Source organism: Cydia strobilella, chromosome 3, assembly GCF_947568885.1.
Source record: "Cydia strobilella chromosome 3, ilCydStro3.1, whole genome shotgun sequence".
Lineage (NCBI taxonomy): Eukaryota > Metazoa > Arthropoda > Insecta > Lepidoptera > Tortricidae > Cydia > Cydia strobilella.
In genome coordinates, this window is record NC_086043.1 from 2033965 (window position 1) to 2055444 (window position 21480).

The following is a 21480-nucleotide window of genomic DNA, read 5'->3' on the forward strand; positions in this document are numbered from 1 at the left end:
CATCATCATACGTAGGTATTCAAATATTACCACTATACAAATGAAAACTAGTTTTAATATAAACGTTTTTTATTTATTCAGGACAACAACTATAGGTATATTTTACATAAATAACGTTACATAATATTTGGTAAGTAATAGTTATCCGTTAGTTATTTTATAAAATAATTAGTAATCGTTATCAACATGTAGTTTTTTAGCAAAGCATGGCTGCCAAAAAATATACACAAGTAATTGTAGGTACAAATATTTCCTATGTATTACCCTTTTTTATTGTCTTCTCAGGATCTTAGGGCTTAGAAGTTCTGAAATAAACTTTGGAAAGTGCATTAAGACAAAAGTGGAAGAATTACGTTTTAATTACCTATTATAAGTTAGCATTTAAAAATTTGTATGATTACTGTTTTTCGCTCCTAATTTTTACAATAAACATAAAATCGAAAAAAGTCAAACGTAGGGGCATAGCTATGGTTAATATCAAGAGGTTAATATATGTATATCCAAAATTTTGTAAAAATATTTTCCATAATGTCAATATCCAGAGAGAAGAAGAGAAGCGGCCATCCCCTTTCCTCTTAAGATTAAAATACAAGTTTAAGATTAACAAAAAATAACTAAACAGGGCCTGTTTCACAATGTCTAATAAAGTATTGGATAGCTAAAACAAATAAATTAACTGCCGGATAAAACTTCCTGCAAAACTTAGCACTTTATTTTCTTCCAGTTAACTTTATTTGAAGATTTTGAAACGCCAACGATGACTTAATGCGTCTGAATCGTCGGATAAGTGGCAATAGTAATCTATTTAGGGTCGCATATTGTGAAACCATATTGTGAAAGAAGGCAGAGGACCGCGAAACATGGAAATTGCTCCACCGACAAGAGACTTACTCTTAAGTATATGATGATGATTGTGAAACCACCCTTAGGATATTTTACAGTCTGGCAAAAAGGAGTAGAAATTAAACAGTGGCAACACTGTAGTGTCGTCCCGTTTTTCTTAAATTGATTTGAAAGGGACGACACTACAGTGTTGCCACTTTTTAATTTCTACTCTTTTTTTGCCAGACTGTAGTCATCATATTCATCCTTCATACTCCTAGGCACGTAACTGGTGCATATCATTTATAACATCAGTTGGAATGTCTAATACCAGGGCTTTTACCAATTCTGGGATGTTATTTTGCATAGCAAAGGCAATGACACCATCAAAGTTCTCTGGTTTTACTGATTTGATCAGCTGAGCGATGCAATCTGCTTTCAGCGTCTCCATTGAGTAGAGGTCAGCAATCAACAGTAGCGATTCCAACTCCATGTCGGGCAGCTGCCCTAGATTGCCAGAGTAAATGTAACCCTTGAGGTACTCAAGAGTCAACACTGATACCCCGTCGAAGTCAATGCAACCTTCATTTGTTTCCTTCCATTCTTTCAGCATTTTTCGGAATTTGTTACTGTGAACGGCCAGGACACTCTTATGCACCGGCACTATACCATCGTATGCCTTTAAATTAAAATCGGTAAACTCATCATCTTCGTGTATATATTCTAACACACAAGTGTTTTTTTGCACAAGAGGCGCCACAGCAATATTTATTTCAAAATTATAAAAAAATATGCCGGCTCCACAACCATCCAGTTCGCAATCAAAATTGGATTCACATATTATATTTTTAATTTTAGCTTCTACCCATTTAGGGCTACAGAAGGCACATCTAGTAATGCTAGGTCTATGTCTGAAATGTAATCAAAGGGCCCTCCACACTCGTGCGCGAATCTGGAGCGAGCTTATAGGTCACGACCATAAAGGTCGGAACACACCATCGCACCGCACCAAGGTCATTGTGCGACGCACCCATAAGTAAGAGCGAGAAAGCGATATCTCTTTCTTGCTCTTACTTATGGGTGCGGTGCGATGGTGTGTTATGGCCTTAAGGGTATGCGCGCACGAGCAACTTAGTCGCCAGGCGATTTATTTGTCTCTTTAACACACTCGTCGTAACTCGTCGCGGGCTTGTCACCGAACCCGCGGACAAAAAAGTCTCCCGGGAGTCACGTCGCTACGTGTGCGCACTTCCATACTAGCCCATAGACATGATGTGAGTGACAAAATCAGACAAAATAGTCGCGACGACAAAAGTTTCTCGTGCGTGCATACCCTAAAGGGTCCACCACACTCGTACGCGAATCGCGGCGCGAAGCCGCGAACGCGAGTGTGGGGTCGATTTCGCTGAATAGCGAACTAGACTCCACACTCGCGTTCGCGGCTTCGCACCGTGATTCGCGCATGAGGATGCAGGGCCCTTAATAGTTGAATGAATTGTGGCGTTGTCAAAACATCGTCAAACGGAACGTTAAAATTCTAACCTTCAAATAAATTTCGAGATTAAACTAAAACAGTAAATAATATTGAATAACTTCTCCTAAACTCGGTCAAGGTTTATTGATAAAATATTTAAAATGCTAACAAGGTATTTGTACATTTTTAATTAAACCTTTTACTTAAGTTCCATATATTTATCAGTGCTAATTTTAATATATTTCACATATTTCAGACTTCGATTCAAACGGGATTTTAGAGTTATTGTGCGATGTTTATCAGACAAACCCTCCGACGGTGATGGGAAAAAACCTGAGCAACAACCAAATCCTGCAGCAAAAAAAGAGAAACAAACCGATTCCAGCACAGAAAAAATCCAAGCTCTGTTGAAAAGTATGATGGCTGAGCCTTTATCAAAGGAAGCCGAGTACAGAGCCAACTTTGCTTCGGCCCCAGACGTGAGGCGACAGCGGAAAAATGATGAAATCGAGGTTAAAATAGAGAAAATAGGTTGGTGTCTAGAATATACCATTAAATTCTAAATAGGGTCAAAGTGACGGGTGGGACATTTTTATTCCCTTTTTACCTACACTTTGATTTATTTCTTCCTAACAACTACAATATTTGTATTAAATACTATATAATCATAAACCCAAATAATCATTTTATACTTTACCATTGAAAAAAGTAATAATATATTTTTTTTTTGTATTAGAAATAGATGGTATTAGAAGTGTGACGGGTGGGACATCAAATGGCCCCTCCTCTGCGAGGGCACTGAGACACTTCGCAAATTGTAACAAACTATGCAACTTTGATTAAAAAACTTTTTTATTATATTGTTTCTAAGATTCTCTAAAGTAAATACATGTATAATTTATGCAATGAAATTTATGCAAATTGTAAAAAAAATATAAAAATGCTTCTCATAGCTTGTGACAGGCGGGACAGCACCTTGGGACGGCATGATCAAAACAACTACTATATGCACTTTTAAAAATGATTAAAATGCAAAAACGATTAAAATTCGAATTAGACTTATTGATTCCTAAAAATATGGTTCATGAACTTTCCTCTAGATATTGATTTCAATGTAAAACAGTTTATGAATTTATCACCTGTGGTGTCGTTTTCGCTGGAATGACCTAAAAGTTTTTCATACCTGTCTAAAAGTAAAACTTATACCCACCTTAGACAAATCCCCAGGTCTTTTCCCTGCGGAAGGGTGCCCATAAGGCTGGCTACATTCCCTTACCGAATGGCAATGTAAATTCTTTGGCCTATGAATGAGCCAGTCCAAGGGTCACTCGGCACCTCAAAGTCGTTTTTAGACCCTGTAAAAAGTTGTGAGCACGGGTCCACGGCCTCTACCATATATGTCTGTCGTAATTGTCTTATTTATTATGTCATGATACCTGACTTATTTATTATGTCTGTCTTATTATTATGTCATGATACCTATTCAAAAAACTTATTTATTACTTATTAAGTATTTCAATGCCTTTCACTGAGTTTTATGTATAACTGATTTCGCAAGTTCAGTGTAACCTTTTACCTTAACAAGATAGGTACTTTTTCGTGCTTCAGTACAAAGATATGTGTGAATTGAATTGAAATAGCCTTTATTTCAGACAAGTGTTTTGTAAGTACTTTTTGTTAGCATATATACATATAAATATATCTAATTTCCATCTGTATGCCTTTTGTAGGCAAAGGCCTTCCCTAGGCCTCCATTTATCCCTATCTTTTGTAATTGTAGTCCAGCAAGATATGTTTAATAAAAATGGAAACTATAGGTCTAGACTAAGAGAAGAAACTGTAACAACATTTTTATATGACCGTTTGTTTCGTATTTCAATAAGTAAATAAACTATTTTCTTTGTTTCCAGAGGAGAGCATTACTAAGGCAGCGGGCGATGTTGCACAAGCCATTGGTGGAGACGTGAAGCAAACTGAAGCAGAATTACTATCGAAAGTTTTGGGAAAGATTAATCAAACATCTACCAGTCTTAGGTAATATCATGTAGGCCGAACTACCCGTCCTTTACTAACTATATGAATTAAAGAGGGACGGGTAGTCTATGTCGCGGCGAGATACTCTCGCGCTAATCATGTGCTAGCCCGGCTGTTATATAAAATGTGAACTTTAATTAGTGTCCAACCAAAACCGGATTTTATGATATTCTAAGGGTCGGAAACCGGTATTGCTCCATAAAAAACTACCGGTATTATTACTTTCTTTTTCGTTCTTTGGTTTATTATTTCATTTTTAATGGGACAATCAAATTACACAAAGTTTTAAACTGAATACATGATTCAATCCTATGTAAAGAGCATAAAATTAATAAAAATATTGGGCTATTTCGGGGTGATTGGGGTTCCGTAACTAAAGGGTAAAAAAACGGGTCCCTGTTACTAAGACTCCTCTGTCCGTCTGTCTGTCACCAGGCTGTGTCTCATGAACCGTGATAGCTAGACGGTTGAAATTTTCACAGATTATGCATTTCTGTTGCCTTATAACAACAAACATTAAAAAGTACGCAACCCTCGGTGGGCGAGTCCGACTCGCACTTGTTTGGTTTTTTAAAAACACCCATTCCGAGCCCTGTCATATTCAATTCCAAAACAGGAGAAACAGTTACTTGAATTTTGAATATAATAAACATTACGTTCCAGTGACCTATTGATTGGCATGAAGGTAGACCACTCTAAAGGCGGAGATGAGAGAGCCTCCGTCCAGAGAGAGACGCGAGGAGAGCAAGTGAAGCGGCTGGTCAGAGCTAAGGAAGGACAAAGGCAGAGCACACAGCAAAGCAGACTAAAGCAGGATGAGACAACAGTCAGGCCACCAACCAGGGAAAGGAAGAGGTTAGTATTATAGCCCGAACTGGAGAAGAGTGGCCCACGACAGACCTCAATGGAAAGAGCTAGAGGAGGCCTTTGCCAAGCGGCACACTGAGCTACGGGACATACTCTAGCTCAGAATAAAAGGGCTAGATAGATAGATAGATTATAGCCACCAGCCGGGCTAGCACATGATTGGCGCGACAAAGACTACCCGTCCCCCTTTAACTCATATAGTTAGTAAAAGACGGGTAGTCGTATCTCGCGGCAAGATACTGTCGCGTCAATCATGTGCTCGGCCTACAGAACGGTAGTATGAAAATTCCTTAACGGTAGTATCAAAGATAGATTTAACTCCGTAATAGATAGATACAGTCTAAGGAAAAAACGTGCCTCGAAAATCAAGAAAATTTGATTCTCGTTCAGAGGGCGCTACTAGTTTTGGCCTACAGTCGTATAGATGGCGTTGACGGTTTCGTTTGTTATTTTACAATTTTAACGCATATCAGTGAAAGAACATGGATCAAAATAATATAAAAAAAAAATGCAAATAAAAAAAATCATTTATCTATATTTAAATACATTCTATCGTATTTTTATAAATCTTCATTTTTAGTTTTAAAGTGTGTCGACAGATGGCAGTGAATTTACTGGGGTTACAAAATTTACTATGACAGTACCGCTCTAGTATAAGTTACTCTATGGTAGTATGAAAATTCCTTCATAGATCGAGGAATCCAGCAACATAAAAACTAGTTTGATGTATTCAAAAGGTACGTAAATACAAAATACAGTACGTAGCGGCGCCCTTTTTAACTAATCACAATTATTTAGCAGTGGCGCTAGTGAGCACGTTGATGGGCTCTTAAGGCCGTTCCATCGGTTTGCCGCTGTCTCGGTCACATTTCGCAAGAAAGAACGGGAAAGATCATGCGCGCCAAGTGTCAATTTTGATCGAATTTTGTCGATTTTTATTTATTTTAAAAACGTTACCCTACAATATCGAAATTCGAAAGCTATGAAATTACTATTTAAGTTAAGATTGTTTTTTCTTCTTTTTTTGTTTATAGTATCACATAATAAATAACCGAGTAAAGTTGGTTTAAAAGTCCGAGTTAGAGGTTACTTTGGGAATTAATTGTATCGAGCGAAGTGTCATAATTCGTGTATCGGAAGCTATGATATTAAAGATAATATAGTCAAGAACTACATATATTTTTTCCACGTCTACGAATATCAACGCCTCTTAGAAAAACAGGATCATATAAGGAGATTTTTCGCCTTCTGGCTCAGGGAACCGCCTTAAGAGTGAAAGGGACTGAAACTATATATCTCTATACCAAATTTCATCTAGATTGCTTTCGTGGCTTAAGCGTGAAGGGGTAATGGGGTCCCTTTGTTTGACATAATTATTAAAAGTCATAATGTAATGATTGTCATATTATCATTAGTCATAATTCTGAAACCGTAATCTTGAAAAGTTACGCGTTTCTGAGAAAAACCAAATTATGACTAACGAAAATGTGGACAAACAATACATTATGACTTAAAACTTTATGGGAAACAATAGAGACCCAGGGGTAATAGACAGACAGTTACCTACTTTCGCATTTATAATATTAGCAGGTACCTCTTTTTTAGCATTCGAAAAATGGTAAACAATCTGGAATTCTTGACGTCTTTTTATTGTTTTTTTTTTATATAAAAAATAGTAACTAGTACTTAACCAAAAGAATGTAAATGTAATAATTATAATTTTGCTTTATAATCGTTACATACTTGCTGTTACTTATTTTTCATGTGTTTTTCAATAAAAAGACACTTCGAGATTGTGTGAATTTTCTTATGTAAAAAAAACGAGGTATAAGAAATCATTCATTTCCTTTCAGCGTACCCCAGCCAACCACCATCGACATATTCAGCGGTGAACCCCTAAACATCTTCGAAGCTAAAGAACCCAACTACGGCACCAAACTGCAAGTGTGGGAGAACCTTAAACAGCGGGAAGTCTCGCTGGCCACGTCGCAGCAACCGGCCAATTACTTCCAGAAGATGATGTTGTGGACGGAGCAGGGGAAAGTTTGGAAGTTCCCTATCAATAATGAACAAGGTTTATTTTTATTATAGCGATTTATTTCCGATCCTTGAGCAGTGCAGCTCCGAGCAATTATGAGGGTTGGCACAACTTGACGTCCCTTTGCGTGGACAACCACAGATAAGATAATGACTTGAATTTTGACAATCCTAAATAGCCGAAAGGGATAGTGCCACATATTAGAAAGGGACAGCATGATTCGACCCTCAATCGCTGTCAAACTTCGGGTTTGTAGGAAGTGTCCTTTTTGTACGGTAGTAGTAGTACTTATTCTGTGCCTTGTATAAAAAAACCGCATCAAAATCCGTTGCGTAGTTTAAAAGATCTAAGCATACATAGGGACAGACGGACGGACAGACAGCGGAAAGCGACTTTGTTTTATACTATGTAGTGATGTCAGTGTCTCACGGAAGTTTTGTTATTAAAATTTTATTAATTATATTATTTTCAGGCCTAGAAGAAGAAGCAGATGTCCACTTCTCAGAGCACATATTCCTCGACGCGCAGCTGGAAGGCTGGTGTCCCCCCAAGGGGCCCATTCGACACTTCATGGAACTCGTCTGTGTCGGCCTCTCGAAGAACCCATTCTACACGGCACAAGAAAAGAAGGACCATATCATGTGGTATAAGGAATATTTTGAATCGAAGAAAGATGTGCTTGCTGATGTTGGGGCTTGGAATGTTGGGAAGCCAAAGGAGGTTTCAGCGTAGTTATTTATTGTAGATAGTTAATAAATAAAATTAGTTGATGTTACTTGGGTTTTTTATTAAATGTCGGTAGGTAAAACCCCGAGGAGAGGTAAGGGTCACATGACCAGAAAAGTCCTCAGTATAAACACCGGTCCGAGGAAGCCCGGAAGACCCCTTCAAACTTGGATGTCCGTTATCAACAATGACCTAATGAAACCCCAAGTCAATGACACGACGACCCAGAACCGAAGTGTGGCGAAGAATGACGAGGAGAGCCGATCTCAAATGAAATGGGATGTGCCTAGGCAAAGAGAGCGTCGGTAGGTAAAACATGAAACTAATATTTAGGCAGGGGTCCCTTTGTTTGACATAATTATTGAAAGTCATAATGTAATTCTGCTACGAGGGAATTGCTTAAGATTGTATACACTTCGATATGCGAATCCATCCTGTCTTACTGCATTGGCGTGTGGGGTGGCTCCACTAGCTCTGCACTACTGCCTCTCGAAAGGGCCCAAAGGTTTGTGCTCAAGGTCATGCTTGGGAAGCCTCGGTGGTTTTCAACGGTCACCCTTTATAAAGACGCGGATGTTCTTAGTGTGAGACAATTATTGATCCTACGAGTTGCAACTCACGTGCATCGAAAAACTATAAATTCCGAAGAATATCTTACCCTAATCCGTAATCGAATCTTCAAAGTTCCTACTCCCATCACAAAATCCGCATTCGCGAGGCGTTTGCCTAACTCCCTGCATCCTTATATTTACAATACAGTAGTAAAGGCCTGCAACATATCTAAAAAGTCTCCTCTTGAAGCAAAATTCGTAATTAAGAACTGGTTGAAAGGTCTTAACTATAGTCAAACTGAAATGCTGCTGAAGGTCGTCACCTAATCACTTACGTATGCTAACAATCTCTGTAGCCTTAATACATGCGCAACCCAACACACACTCACACACATACACACACACACACACACTTACACACACACACACACACACAGACAAAGTTTTTCTTTAATTTTCTTTCTTTAAATTACTTAATTTCTTTAATTATTACTTCTATTAATGTCACCTAGTTTTTTACTTAACCTTTGGTTGTTTAATGCGAACCCGGCTACCACGTGACAGGCATTGCCTAGTGTGGGGCCACTGGATATTGTCGAATATTATTAAGGTTTTTTCTTTTAAATAAATATATTCTTATTCTTATTCTTCTTATTCTTAATGATTGTCATATTATCATTAGTCATAATTCTGAAACCGTTAACTTTTCAGGATTTTCCTTAGGTTATCCTATAGATAGGTTAGGTTAGGTTTGTTTTATGGCAATCCTGAAAAGTTACGCGTTTCTGAGAATAACCAGATTATGACTAACGAAAATGTGGACAAACAATACATTATGACTTAAAACTATATGGGAAACAATAGAGACCCATTAAGGCACCGTGCGCGTTTGAGAATCTTGTGGCTTAAATCCATAGAGTAACTTATACTAGAGCGGTACTGTCATAGTAAATTTTGTAACCCCAGTAAATTCACTGCCATCTGTCGACACACTTTAAAACTAAAAATAAATATTTATAAAAATACGATAAAATGTATTTAAACATGGATAAATGTTTTTTTTTATTTGCATTAATTATTTTTATATGATTTTAACCCATGGCAGTGAATTTACTGGGGTTACAAAATTTACTATGACAGTACCGCTCTAGTAGAAGTTACTCTATGCTACTACTTATAAAAGCCTGACCAGTTATTCTCATGTATAGGGTGACAGTTCAGTTTAGTATGAAAACATTAGTTCCAGTGAAATTCCGCAACATGGCGCGTGATCATATATTACTGGTCAGGCTTTACTTGTGGGTTACTACTGGTACAAGGTTTAAAATGTAAATAAAACAAGCTATAATTTTATTACTTCACTTTATTGCACCTATTGAAGTACAGTTTCGTTGCTAACTTCGATGTTTTCATCACTATAGTTACATTACAACGATATTCCATACAAATGTACAGCTCGTACACACAGTACAAAAACGAGTTATCCTTGATATTGTGCAATTAACAACCTTATGCACATACGCTTAAGGTTAACTTTACTTGTTGGATCTTAAACGTTATATTATACTCCTAAGGGCCACCATTAAAAAATCAACACAGGAATTTGAATCAATAATCTAGGACATAAGGTCGATTTTACTTTGATTTAATGTCAAACGAAACAAAACAAATCTGTCCCAATAGGGTATATAATTTGACTACAAGTCAAATCAGTTTCTTTTTTCGAACTGTCAAAACAATTTTGCTATTATTGAAATTATATGAAACACTAGCATGTGACGTCACAATCAAATTACCTATTCTTTATAGTTTAATACAGGTTTTAAAATATAAATAGTGTGTAAAAATAACTGCTGTCTATGTTTATCTATTAATCTTCTGGTGCTTTATTTCATGCATGATGTAAAATAATTTATTTTAAATACAGTCATAATACCCTATCGAAAAAGGTTTAAATTTCATTAAATACAAAAACTAGTATATAGGATTCAAACTATGTATTTACCCTGTCAGGGTTCATGTTTACATATATGTTACCTTGTATACTTATTATGTTGTACATTAATACAATGATTAAATGACAAGTATACAAGTACTTAGTACACAAGTACTTCGTACACAAGTACTTAGTACACAAGTACTTAGTACACAAGTACTTAGTACACAAGTACTTAGTTCACAAGTACTTAGTACACAAGTACTTAGTTCACAAGTACTTAGTACACAAGTACAATCGTGATCCTTAGGAAGATAAAATAAGATCTTAGACAAGTATTCGTTCATAGCGGTTATAGTTAGACGGAGTTTGGGACAATTTATATTATTCGGTTAGCAAATTATTACTTAGCAAGTCAACATTTATCGCGGGAATGTATGTCCGTCTTTCTCTAACTTGTAAAGTTAGAATAAAGAGGGATCTCAATAAGTGGGGGAGGGGGTATTAGGAGAGGGATCGCGATACATGCTGAAAAGCGTATTGCGTTAATATAGTATTTAATGGAAATGGCCAAATGTTTAAAAAAAATTACAGCGTTATTCTTGATTAATAAATACGGTCAACCGGGGTGAATAGGGATGGCCGGGGTGAATAGGGACGAAACTGAAACTGTGATTTACCTGACAATTTCTTAATAAATACCCACACAAACTGTATCATATAAAATCTACTATTATTTTAGATCGAATTATACAATTTGTGTGGGTATTTGTTAAGAAGTAGTCAGGTAAATCATATTTTAAGTTTTGTCCTTATTCACCCCAGCCATCCCTATTTACCCCACCCTCATCCCTATTTCCCTATTTGTTGACGGTAGGTACTTAAATTCGTCACTACTTTGAAAAAATCTCGAATGTTATAACGCAGTACTGCATACATACAAGATACGAGTTTTTTCAAAGTAGTCACGAAGTAATCAATATTGACCGTAGTAATCAAGTATGTAAAATGAGAGCATGAAAATTATTAAAAAAAAATTACAAAAAAATATTGTATTTATTGTATTACATTTTTAGCCATTTCTATTGAACTAAATTAAACGCTAACAAAATCAAAACCATACACAGAAACGAAAATATATGATATTTTTAAATTTCAATTCGGTGTTGTGTTAATCATACATTTTCGCTTCCTAGTTCATATCGTTGTGAACTATTTTGAACAGTGGAAATAATCATTCTAAGACATCAGGGGCCTAGCCATGGTGCCAATCGTTGACAGAAAACGCCGATCGAAACGACCAATGTCAATTTTATTTGATGTAATGTTTTTGCCTCATTTTTTTATACTACGTCGGTGGAAAACAAGCATACGGCCCGCCTGATGTTAGGCAGCCTCCGTAGCCTATGTACGCCTGCAACTCCAGAGGAGTTACATGCGCGTTGCCGACCCTAACACTCCGCACCCTCGTTGAGCTCTGGCAATCTTACTCACCGGCATTAAACCTTAGATTTCATCTGTCATACTGATACTTTGATTAATTTTCGTTTGACTTTTGTTGATGTACGATTGGCATCTTTGGTAAACCCCCCGCGGTTCATTTGTTAACCCTTAAATGCATGATTTAAAAAATTACTACTACAACTTGGCGTTTGGTTTGAAGGTGCGTTCAGAAACTTGCTTTTTTCTGTTGAATCTGTGAGCTGTCCAATGCTTTGTATACATTTGGCAACAATGATGATGATGATGCTCTCTTGACCGATTTCGGCCACAGCGACTGTGTGCTCTGGAGTAGGCAATTTTTAATTCGCGTTATTAGCGTGTAGCTGATCCGCTCTCTGGTGCGCCCTTAGGTGGCTCACGTACCCTATCTTCTTGCTAAATACTCGAGCACATTTTGCTTTTGGCAACAATATGCATTTAGGGTTAAAATCCTTATATTATATCTCGAGCACAAGCCCTCCATATTGCATGACCTCGTAATAAGGAACTCGTTATATCTATAAGTACATAAATCTTACATTTACCGTCGTATACTTTAAAAGCCTCCAAAATTCTTCAAATTAAAAAAGGTAAAAAAAATGTAAATAAAAACACATTAATTTGTACAAATCGTTCGCTTATGTACATTATTATGCACGGAATGTTTTAGAAATTTGTACATTACTTGGAAATTACAATTAGTTTAGATGTTTACGAGGCAATATATTCAGTATTATTAGTGTATAAAAGCTTAAACATTAGAGAATTAGGTATAGCTTATTATGGGGCGAAAAAACTAAACATTATAGATATTGCGATTCAAAATAACAATGAGGACAAAAACATCTGCCCCATCGAAAAAAACTTAATGTAAAATTACAACCACGGTTACGTAAATAACAATTGAATAACACAACAATGCATGAGTATTTTGAGCTATCAATAATTAAAAACGACTCTGCGACAGAAACTTCGAAACATATCATAAGCAAAATGTTTGTTATATCCTGTTGTTAAAACAGCAATAATTTGGTAATAGTACATTACGATACAAGTGCGAAAAATGGGAAATTAAAACACGACCGAAGGGAGTGTCTAAAATCGACACGAGTTGCGAATTGCCTATATATAAAGTCGTCGTCAATAGAACTTGCAAATAATGTAAAGAAATATGACAGATTTTCTTAGCGTTTGACACATAACCTAACATTTTTACGAAGGTTATTCTCCCTGAAATATTAACAATTAACATTTAATTTAGCTAAAAATTTATATAAATACAATATTTAAGTATATAGACTGTTGATAAGGTCATGGTTGCCCTTTTAAAGAGCGAGATTACGAAGTTTTATTTACATTTTTTGCAAGTTCTATTGGCGACGACTTTACGCACATGTATCGTACAACGTTTTACAGTACATCTTTGAATTTTCGACATAGTGACGTAATGTGCTAATTATCGCACTAGTGCGGTAAAGTAGTACCATATGTACTGTAAAACTACTTACAGCAAGAAACGTAAATAAACCTAGTTTGCAAAAGTGGTGTTATGCGAGTGGCTGTACAGACCATCAAATAGAGTCGATGAGTTTATTTTTGCTCCAAAAATCCAATAGCTTGGTTTTTTTTTCTCTCGGAATCAGGCAACTATTTTGTTTGACATATTTACGATTTAAACTTAAAGAGCACTTTTGCCCATTTAGTCATTTTGGTGTCAAATCTATATAACAAAGTTAAAATCCCTGGAACTAGGTACTGAAAACGGAAACTAGTGTACAGTCAAGTTACATTAAAGCTAAAGAAATAACAAGTATCACAAGAAGTACGGAAGACGTGAGAAACGAAACAGTTGTATAAAGAACACGAATAATTAGCAATTATGTTTGGCAAGACGAGTGTGCTTAAGTTAAACAATTAAACATTTTATGTTATCCGCCATTTTTAAAACAACCAATCAACTTAACTTTTGTCAAAACTTAACCCATGACATAGCCATGACTTTCTAATTTTAATAGAATTGACAAATCAGTGATAATTTAAAAAAAAAAGGTGTATTCCCATCTGTGCCCGCCCCACGTGACCACCGCCATACAAGAGGTGGGCACAAATGGGAATGATTTGTATGTAGCGCCTATTCCCACCTGTGCCCAGCGGGGACAGATGGGAATACACCAAAATAATTACATTCGAAAGTTGAAAAGCTACATCTAGTTGTACAATAATTTATGAGCGATTTTGTATTATTTTATTAAAAAATTGATAGCAAAGAGCTATATTAGTGACACCGCTATTATAGCGACAATTAGCTCCATGCATGAATTTATTTTTAATTTTGGATTCATAATTTATATCGTTGGAACACCGGAAATGATAAAAATACTTTTGTAAACCTTAACATTATTTTATTAAAAAATATTTAAAATGTTGAAAATTTTTGAGCGGTTGAAACGCTCATAATTTTTGGCGCGAATTCGACAGAGCGTGATGACGTCACACGTTGGGCGGCCCAACTGACGTTTGCTACTAATGACACTAAACTGTCGAACGCGTGACGTCACGTTGCGTTTCGAGCGTTTCGCTCACTAGCTTTTCGCGGGCAAATTTTTGTACTTTTTATTTATAATTTTAAGTGATTAAATGGTAATTTAAAAACGGAAATGCATTTGTAACATGATATAACGGTAACAAACATCCGAATAAAACATATTTCGTTCAAATATAAACTTCATGCATGAGGCTAATTGTCATACATTATTAATTAAACCCTACATAGTACATTAGTTATTGTATATTGTACACACGGGATGCCATTATACTTTTGTATTTTTATGAGTCAAATAATACAGGAAATCAAAAATATTATATTAGATAAGTCTCGATAACATTTTAAACGCCTTTTTATTTAATGATACCACGTCATGGTATAATATACTTTTGCATTATTCATTTGACATAACTTGAATCCAAATGTTTACGATCAAACTGTTTTCTATCTAATTTTGGATGAAACAACTGTTGAGGCACGATTATTATCCTTCTAAACTAAACTCCCGAGTTTTATAGCCCGCAAGAAAATTAAACATTTGAAATTGTAATCAATAGGGTAAAAAATCTGGTTAAATTTCTTTTGCTTTGAAATCGAATGAAACGATACGTTGAAGTAATTAGAATTAGTACTATTGGTAGGCCTTACACGCTGGTGGTCTAGTGGTAAGAGCGTGCGACTTTCAATCCAGAGGTCGCTGGTTCAAACCCAGGCTCGTACCAATGAGTTTTTCGGAACTCAGTCGCTTTTCGGTGAAGGAAAACATCGTGAGGAAACCGGACTAATGCTAACAAGGCCTAGTTCTCCCTCTGGGTTGAAAGGTCAGATGGCAGTCTCTTTCGTAAAAACTAGTGCCTACGTCAATTTGCATATTTCTGCGGGGTGATTTTCTTGAATCAACTGCTTTCAAGAAATCACCAACGTCGTCATACAAGGTCATATTTCGCGCCTCAACAGAATGGGTTGGGCGGGATATCCAGGGGGATTTCGCGAGCATCGAATTTCGTTATCAACCCTCTCTATCATGCAAATATTCAAAAGAAAGAGAAGGAGAATTTTATTTTCAATGCTCGCGACACGTCCTCTGCTTAAATATGTATAAAGTGGATGAACATTTGAAGGTGGAAGATGGCAGGGGTGCGAAACTCCTCGCTTCGGGCAAACTCGGCTCCGTTCGGCTCAGCATTGCTCCGAGCAATTATTAGGGTTGCTACAACTTGACGTCCCTTTGCGTGCACGACCACAGATAAGATAATGACTTGAACTTTGACAACCCTAAATAGCCGAAAGGGATAATGCCATATATCAGAAAGGGACAGCATGATTCGACCCTGAACCGCTGTCAAACTTCGTTTTTGCAGGAAGTTTCCTTTCTGTACGGTAGTATTATTATTTATTCTGTGGTGATGGAATCTGGCGTTCAAAAGTGAAACGTTACACTATGATACCTGAGGAATGTGTGTGTGTGTATAGTATTGTCTGCGGATCCGTAATTGACGTGGCGCTGGACGGCTGCGAGGCGACGATAGCGCCATCTGCTTACATCACCTGGAAAATTATAAACATGCCCTAAACATCGGATATACGAGTCTTTTTTATGCAATAGAACACTGTTTGAAAATGAAATGGCAATGGGCAGGCCATATAGCGAGGATGACCGACCAAAAATGGACCAAACGTGTGACACTGGAAAGGGCTACATAATTGAGTCATTATATGTTTTCAGACAAACAAATTAATAAAGTTTTCAAACCTGTGTGACATGATACATCTAGGTGTACTCTTTAAAATTCACCACTCTCCCCCACCCTCCACCTGACGCTCGAAGTATTACTTATTAAAATGAAGTATTACTTATTCTTAAACTCCTTCATTTGACGAAGTTATGCCATTTTGAAAATACATCGTCTTCAAATGTTTTCAAAGTCAGCGAATATAGTTATACACATACGTTATCTATAAAGATATAGTATGTGTTTATATTACCACTGGGTAATAATCGTGGGTTCACCCTCGGTTATGCTGTATAAAATTCGGTCAGGATTCGTTTTATATACAGACAAGTGGTTAATAACGATATTCGCTGACTCAAAAAACCATCACATTTCAGGGGTCGAGCGTCAGGTGGAGTGGTGAATTTTAAAGAGTACACCTAGATGTATCGTGACACACAGGTTTGAAAATTTTATTAATTTGTTTCATTTTCCCATACATTGCTTACATAGAATAACCCAATTAACAAGGAAAAAGAAAGTCTGGCAGGTCAACCACAAGATGGGTCGATGACGTCACCGACACCGTACCGCACAAATGGCAAGAGGTAGCGAGCGCAGGACCGCTCAGAATGGCGGCGGCTAGGGAAGGCCTTTACTCGCGAAGAGATCACCAATCATAGTAATTAAGTTATTTTATAAAATTAATAATTAAGTATGTTAGCTATAATTTATTTATTTTTTAAGTATTGTTCATATTGTGTGGAATTAAAGGCATTTTTATTTTTTATTATACGTGGGAATCATTAATCAATTTAAATACAACTCCGATCACAGACCTGTAAGAGGCAAACTTAAACTTAATATTAGGATACATAGGCCATTTTTTTTATAAACGTATCAAACGTCTTGAAAACGATACACTACTAGGAAATATGGATAAGTTTAATCTAGAACTAAAAAATAGTTTCAGTGTTCTCTCATCGGTCCCGGAAATGGATGCTGAATCTCAGTACAAAGTCATTTTTGAAAACATAAAGAGAGCAAGTAGAAAAATTAATAAGTTAATGGCGTTGTTGATAATTGTCTGTCGTGTTATAATAGTACATTATGATACAAGTGTGCTAAGTTGGTCATCACACACGAGGCGATATTGTGCGCGCGAGCTGTAAGCGAGCGCGCAATAAGAAAGCCGATGTGTGTAATGACCAATGCACACGCGTTTCATACGACGTTTTTCAACACACTTGCGAGAAAAAAAGAAACTTTCATATTAATCAAATTTTAATAGTTAAAACAGTTAGTATTGTGTGTTACATCTGTCATACTCGTACTGCCGGCCGGCCCTCGCCCCGGCCGCGGGCGGCGCGGCGGGCGGGCCGGCCGCGCACTGCGCAGGCGCGAGGAGCGCGCCCGTGCCCGCCAGTCCGACAGATTAAAGAAGGCTCCCTTTCCATGCATATTATTAGCAATCAGTTACCTTCTTAACTCAGTCGGATATTATAATGAAAAAGCACGAGTGGAATAATACACTGAAAGAGCACGCGTGTTTAATATCTAGGATTATGAGCCAAAAATCGGTGGAATAAAAACGTCGTTTTGAGTGTGTTGAAAAAAACATAATTAAACAGAAGTTAGGTAAGTGTAGTGTACCTGTAGTATCTGCGAAGCTTCGAAGGCGGTCCCGGGCAGCAGCACGATGGGCGCGGCGACCCGCGCGGCCTCCACGCACACCATGTTGGGGAACTCGTCGTCACCGAAGTCCGGGATCTCCTTGGCGTAGTCCGCCCAAGGGTTCCAGATCACTGGAAACAAGGATAAACTCAAATGTTATGTTTTCCTTTTTTATTGTGGGACGTACCACATTATTACAAACTATAAATTGTATATACAGATGTCAATCACAATGAAAATATCAACGATGATCAACTCTGGTCAACGTAGGACTCGAACCCACATCCTTGGATTGCCGGTCCAATGCGTTACCAATTGCGCTAATTGGGTTCAAGTCCCATGTTGACCAGAGTTGATCTTCGTTGATTTTGTCATTGTGATTGACATCTGTGTTACGGCAATACCTAAAGTGCATAGAAACCGGCGGCGGCCCGTGACCTTCAGCCCGACCCGCGCCTAGCGACCCGCGCGCTTATCCCCGGCTGCGATGCGCCCCTACCACGAGTACCATGACGTCACACACATGTCATCGCGTCATGCCCCCAGCAGCCAATGAGAGGCGTGCATCAGACATGTCGTGATCGGCAGCCAATAGTGTAGCGGCTCGTCATCCCTGCGCGCACCAATGAAGACAGAGGATGACAACACAATTTGATTCTCACCGAACAACTTACCAGCCTACTCCTGTTTTAGTTTTGCTTATTTTTTTATAGATAAAGTTAATTTAGTAAAAATCCAGAATTAATCATTTCAACAACCTGCCATCCACATCAGCGCAAATCCTGGCCAGCAGAGCTATCTACGTATGTCTATACGCGCAGACATAATTTTGATCCATCGATACCGGATATCAACCAGCCTTGGATCCACGGATTGGGTGTGAGAACGCATCGGCAGAGTGCTGAAACGACCAGAGTCATCGGCATCGGTGAAGATCTTCGGTGAGACGAGCCAGCTTACCTATCCTACCTTTCCCTTTTACGCTTGCGTCATACCGTGCTTTTCTCAATTCCAGTGCTTGTGCTTTCGTTGTGACCCTATCGCACGTCGTCGAGTCGACCTTCGCAAAAGTCTGCAAGCAGCCCGCGTCAGCTTCACTGCTAGCTAGCAGTGCTCGACCGTGGTGGTGATTGCAACTGTGAGTACTTAGCGTCTGCCTTTATTCGATTCGCAAAATGACTGGCAAATATGATTTTGTGTTTCACGCCGCGTTAGGTCCTAATCAAGAAGCGGACTCGGAAACGATAAAACATTTAAACCGTAGACGAGGTTCCGTAAAATGTAGGCTGACTAATTTCAAAAAGTTTGTAAAAACATTTGAGGGTTTAACTTTGTCCGATACCCAACGCACAGAGCTCAATTTACGCATGCAGGGAGCTCAGGGTATTTTCGATGATTTTAGTGAAATTCATATTCAGTTAGAAAGTTTAATTCTCGATAGCGAAATGGACTCACTTTTTGAAACCAGAGAGGTGTTTGAAAGCGAATATTACGCGATTTTAGCTCAAACGCAATGTATGGTGAAATGCTCGGAGAAAGCTAATGAACCTATAGTGCAAGCTTCTAATAATTTGGCGCAAACAGTTCGGCTCCCCGTCATTTCTTTACCTACCTTTGACGGATCTTATGAACACTGGTTACAATTCCGAGACACATTCGCGTCTTTAGTGCACAACTCGCAAGAAATAACCAGCATTCAAAAGTTCCATTATTTAAAATCATCGCTCAAGGGTAATGCGCTTCTTGTTATCGATTCGCTTGAGTTTTCGGCAGATAATTACGCAATTGCTTGGGAATTACTACTGAACCGGCATGACAATAGTAGATTGCTAGTGCACAATCACGTAAAGGCCTTGTTTTCTATACAATCGCTTAACAAAGAATCGCCGGCACTGTTAAGAAAGTTATTAGATACAGTTTTAAAGAATTTACGCGCTTTAAAATTGCTCGGTGAGCCCACAGAAAGTTGGGACACACTAATTATTTATTTAGTCGTCTCTAAATTAGATCCCACCACCGAACGTGAGTGGGAGCAGAGATGGGCATTAATCGATTAATCTTTTAGTTAACTAATCAATCGATTAAAAATATCAATCGTCATTTTTTAATCGCGATTAATTTAGTTGCGATTAAATTAGTTGTGAGAATGTTCGACTAACAACTAAATTAGTTTTAGTTTCAATCGACTAAATTTCACGATTAAATCTATATTAAAACTACGTAGTCGCCCGTTTTTGCATTTTTTATCTTGCAATATGTAACTACAAGTACGTATGTATGTAACATACGGAGGTACTCGTATGTTGTAACTATGTTAGTTTGGGTAGAATTTTGCGACTTATTTTGAAGCAGATATCTTCATCCGATTGAGCTAAAATTATGTATACACGTTTAATTTGAAATGCTTGAATGACAATGCAAATAATGCCATAATATTATTATAACGATATATTGGTAATAACGACAAATAGCGAAAAACTGCATTGTTTACAAATCGCAAACAATAAAATAGGTTGGTGCATTATTAATACTTTGAATTATACGATACTGAGTAAATCTTAGACATAGAAACTTTAATATACTACTTTTAACATTTTGCTGTCTCTGACAATAGTAAAACTCTTTTTAGTGTCACGCGGTGACAAAACAATGGGATAATCCTACTTACCTGGAACTGGAAGTTGTTTGTTGCATTTTGGTGCAAGTGCCGACGCATCTTCTAAAAATAACACGTTCTATTGAATGACACATCTGCATGTTGTTTATTATCTATATCTACGCGGTCTATTTTGTTTTCAACGTGTGGTCATTAAACTTACTTACTTTAGTAGCAAAATAATAGTGAGAACAGATCTCACTCCTTAGAAACGGTCAAAATATCGTAAGTAATACATGACTATTTTATTTTTAAACATCCGTTAAGATGTCCTAATCAGTCTGTCAACATAGCCATACCGAGGTATTCTATTCAATTTGCTTCTAACATTAGTCGCGAGAAAATAGTCTAACTAATTAGTCGATTACAAAATTTAGTTGTCCGAAATCAATCGGCAACTAATTTAGTTGCAACTAAATTAGTTGCACTCTATACAACTAAGATTGATCAATCGTCGTTTTCAATCGTCGGTCGCAATTAATTCTTGTAATCTTAATCGTTAATCGTTAGTCGATTACATTTTGCCCATCTCTGAGTGGGAGCAATACAAAAGCACTTTAATACCAGTGTCGAACGAAAACAAAACCGCGCTTAAGGTAGATGATTTGCTAAAATTCATTCGCGACCGCGCTGATATGATGGAAACATTATTGGTTACGCACAGCCGGTCCAACTCACATAGCACTTATCCGCAGCATGATGCTAAAAAATCATACACTCATAACGCGCAGTCGCGCACACGGCTCCAAAGGTTCACTGTAATGTTGTTACCGAAAAGTCCGTGGACAAATCTCACTCCAAACAAACACCTAACAAAAAATTATGCATTATGTGCAACGGTAAACATCCTTTGTACTCGTGTCAAGCATTCATTGATTTAAGTTTGCAAGATAAATTAAAGTTAGTTCGCGATAAATGTTTGTGTGAGAATTGTTTACGAACAGGGCATGCGCCCAGTGAATG

At 37.5% G+C, this 21480-nt stretch overlaps 2 protein-coding genes across 2 annotated transcripts in view; one reads left to right on the forward strand and one right to left on the reverse strand.

The window, feature by feature from the left end:
- The first annotated feature begins 2325 nt into the window (after positions 1-2325).
- LOC134755666 (small ribosomal subunit protein mS31) lies at positions 2326-7976 on the forward strand. The gene is made up of 6 exons (XM_063692203.1): positions 2326-2468; positions 2553-2827; positions 4207-4330; positions 4994-5185; positions 7051-7271; positions 7708-7976. The coding sequence occupies exons 1-6, from the start codon at positions 2458-2460 to the stop codon at positions 7965-7967; spliced, it is 1083 nt and encodes a 360-aa protein (XP_063548273.1). The 5' UTR covers positions 2326-2457; the 3' UTR covers positions 7968-7976.
- Positions 7977-9857: 1881 nt separating this feature from the next.
- The window catches only part of LOC134755701 (uncharacterized), a 68892-nt gene continuing 57269 nt past the window's right edge, over positions 9858-21480 (reverse strand). The window contains exons 7-9 of the mRNA XM_063692249.1: positions 17841-17992; positions 15240-16023; positions 9858-15134 (exon numbers count right to left, since the gene is read on the reverse strand). Of these exons, the coding sequence (XP_063548319.1) occupies positions 16015-16023; positions 17841-17992 (161 nt within the window). The 3' untranslated portion in view covers positions 9858-15134; positions 15240-16014. The remainder of the gene's footprint in view (positions 15135-15239; positions 16024-17840; positions 17993-21480) is intronic.

Bases quoted from the DNA above. Each gene is read 5' to 3' on its own strand.
- LOC134755666 (XM_063692203.1), top strand. The intron at 2,828-4,206 runs GTTGGTGTCTAG...CTTTGTTTCCAG, and splicing joins GGTTAAAATAGAGAAAATAG to AGGAGAGCATTACTAAGGCA. The intron at 4,331-4,993 runs GTAATATCATGT...ATTACGTTCCAG, and splicing joins CAAACATCTACCAGTCTTAG to TGACCTATTGATTGGCATGA.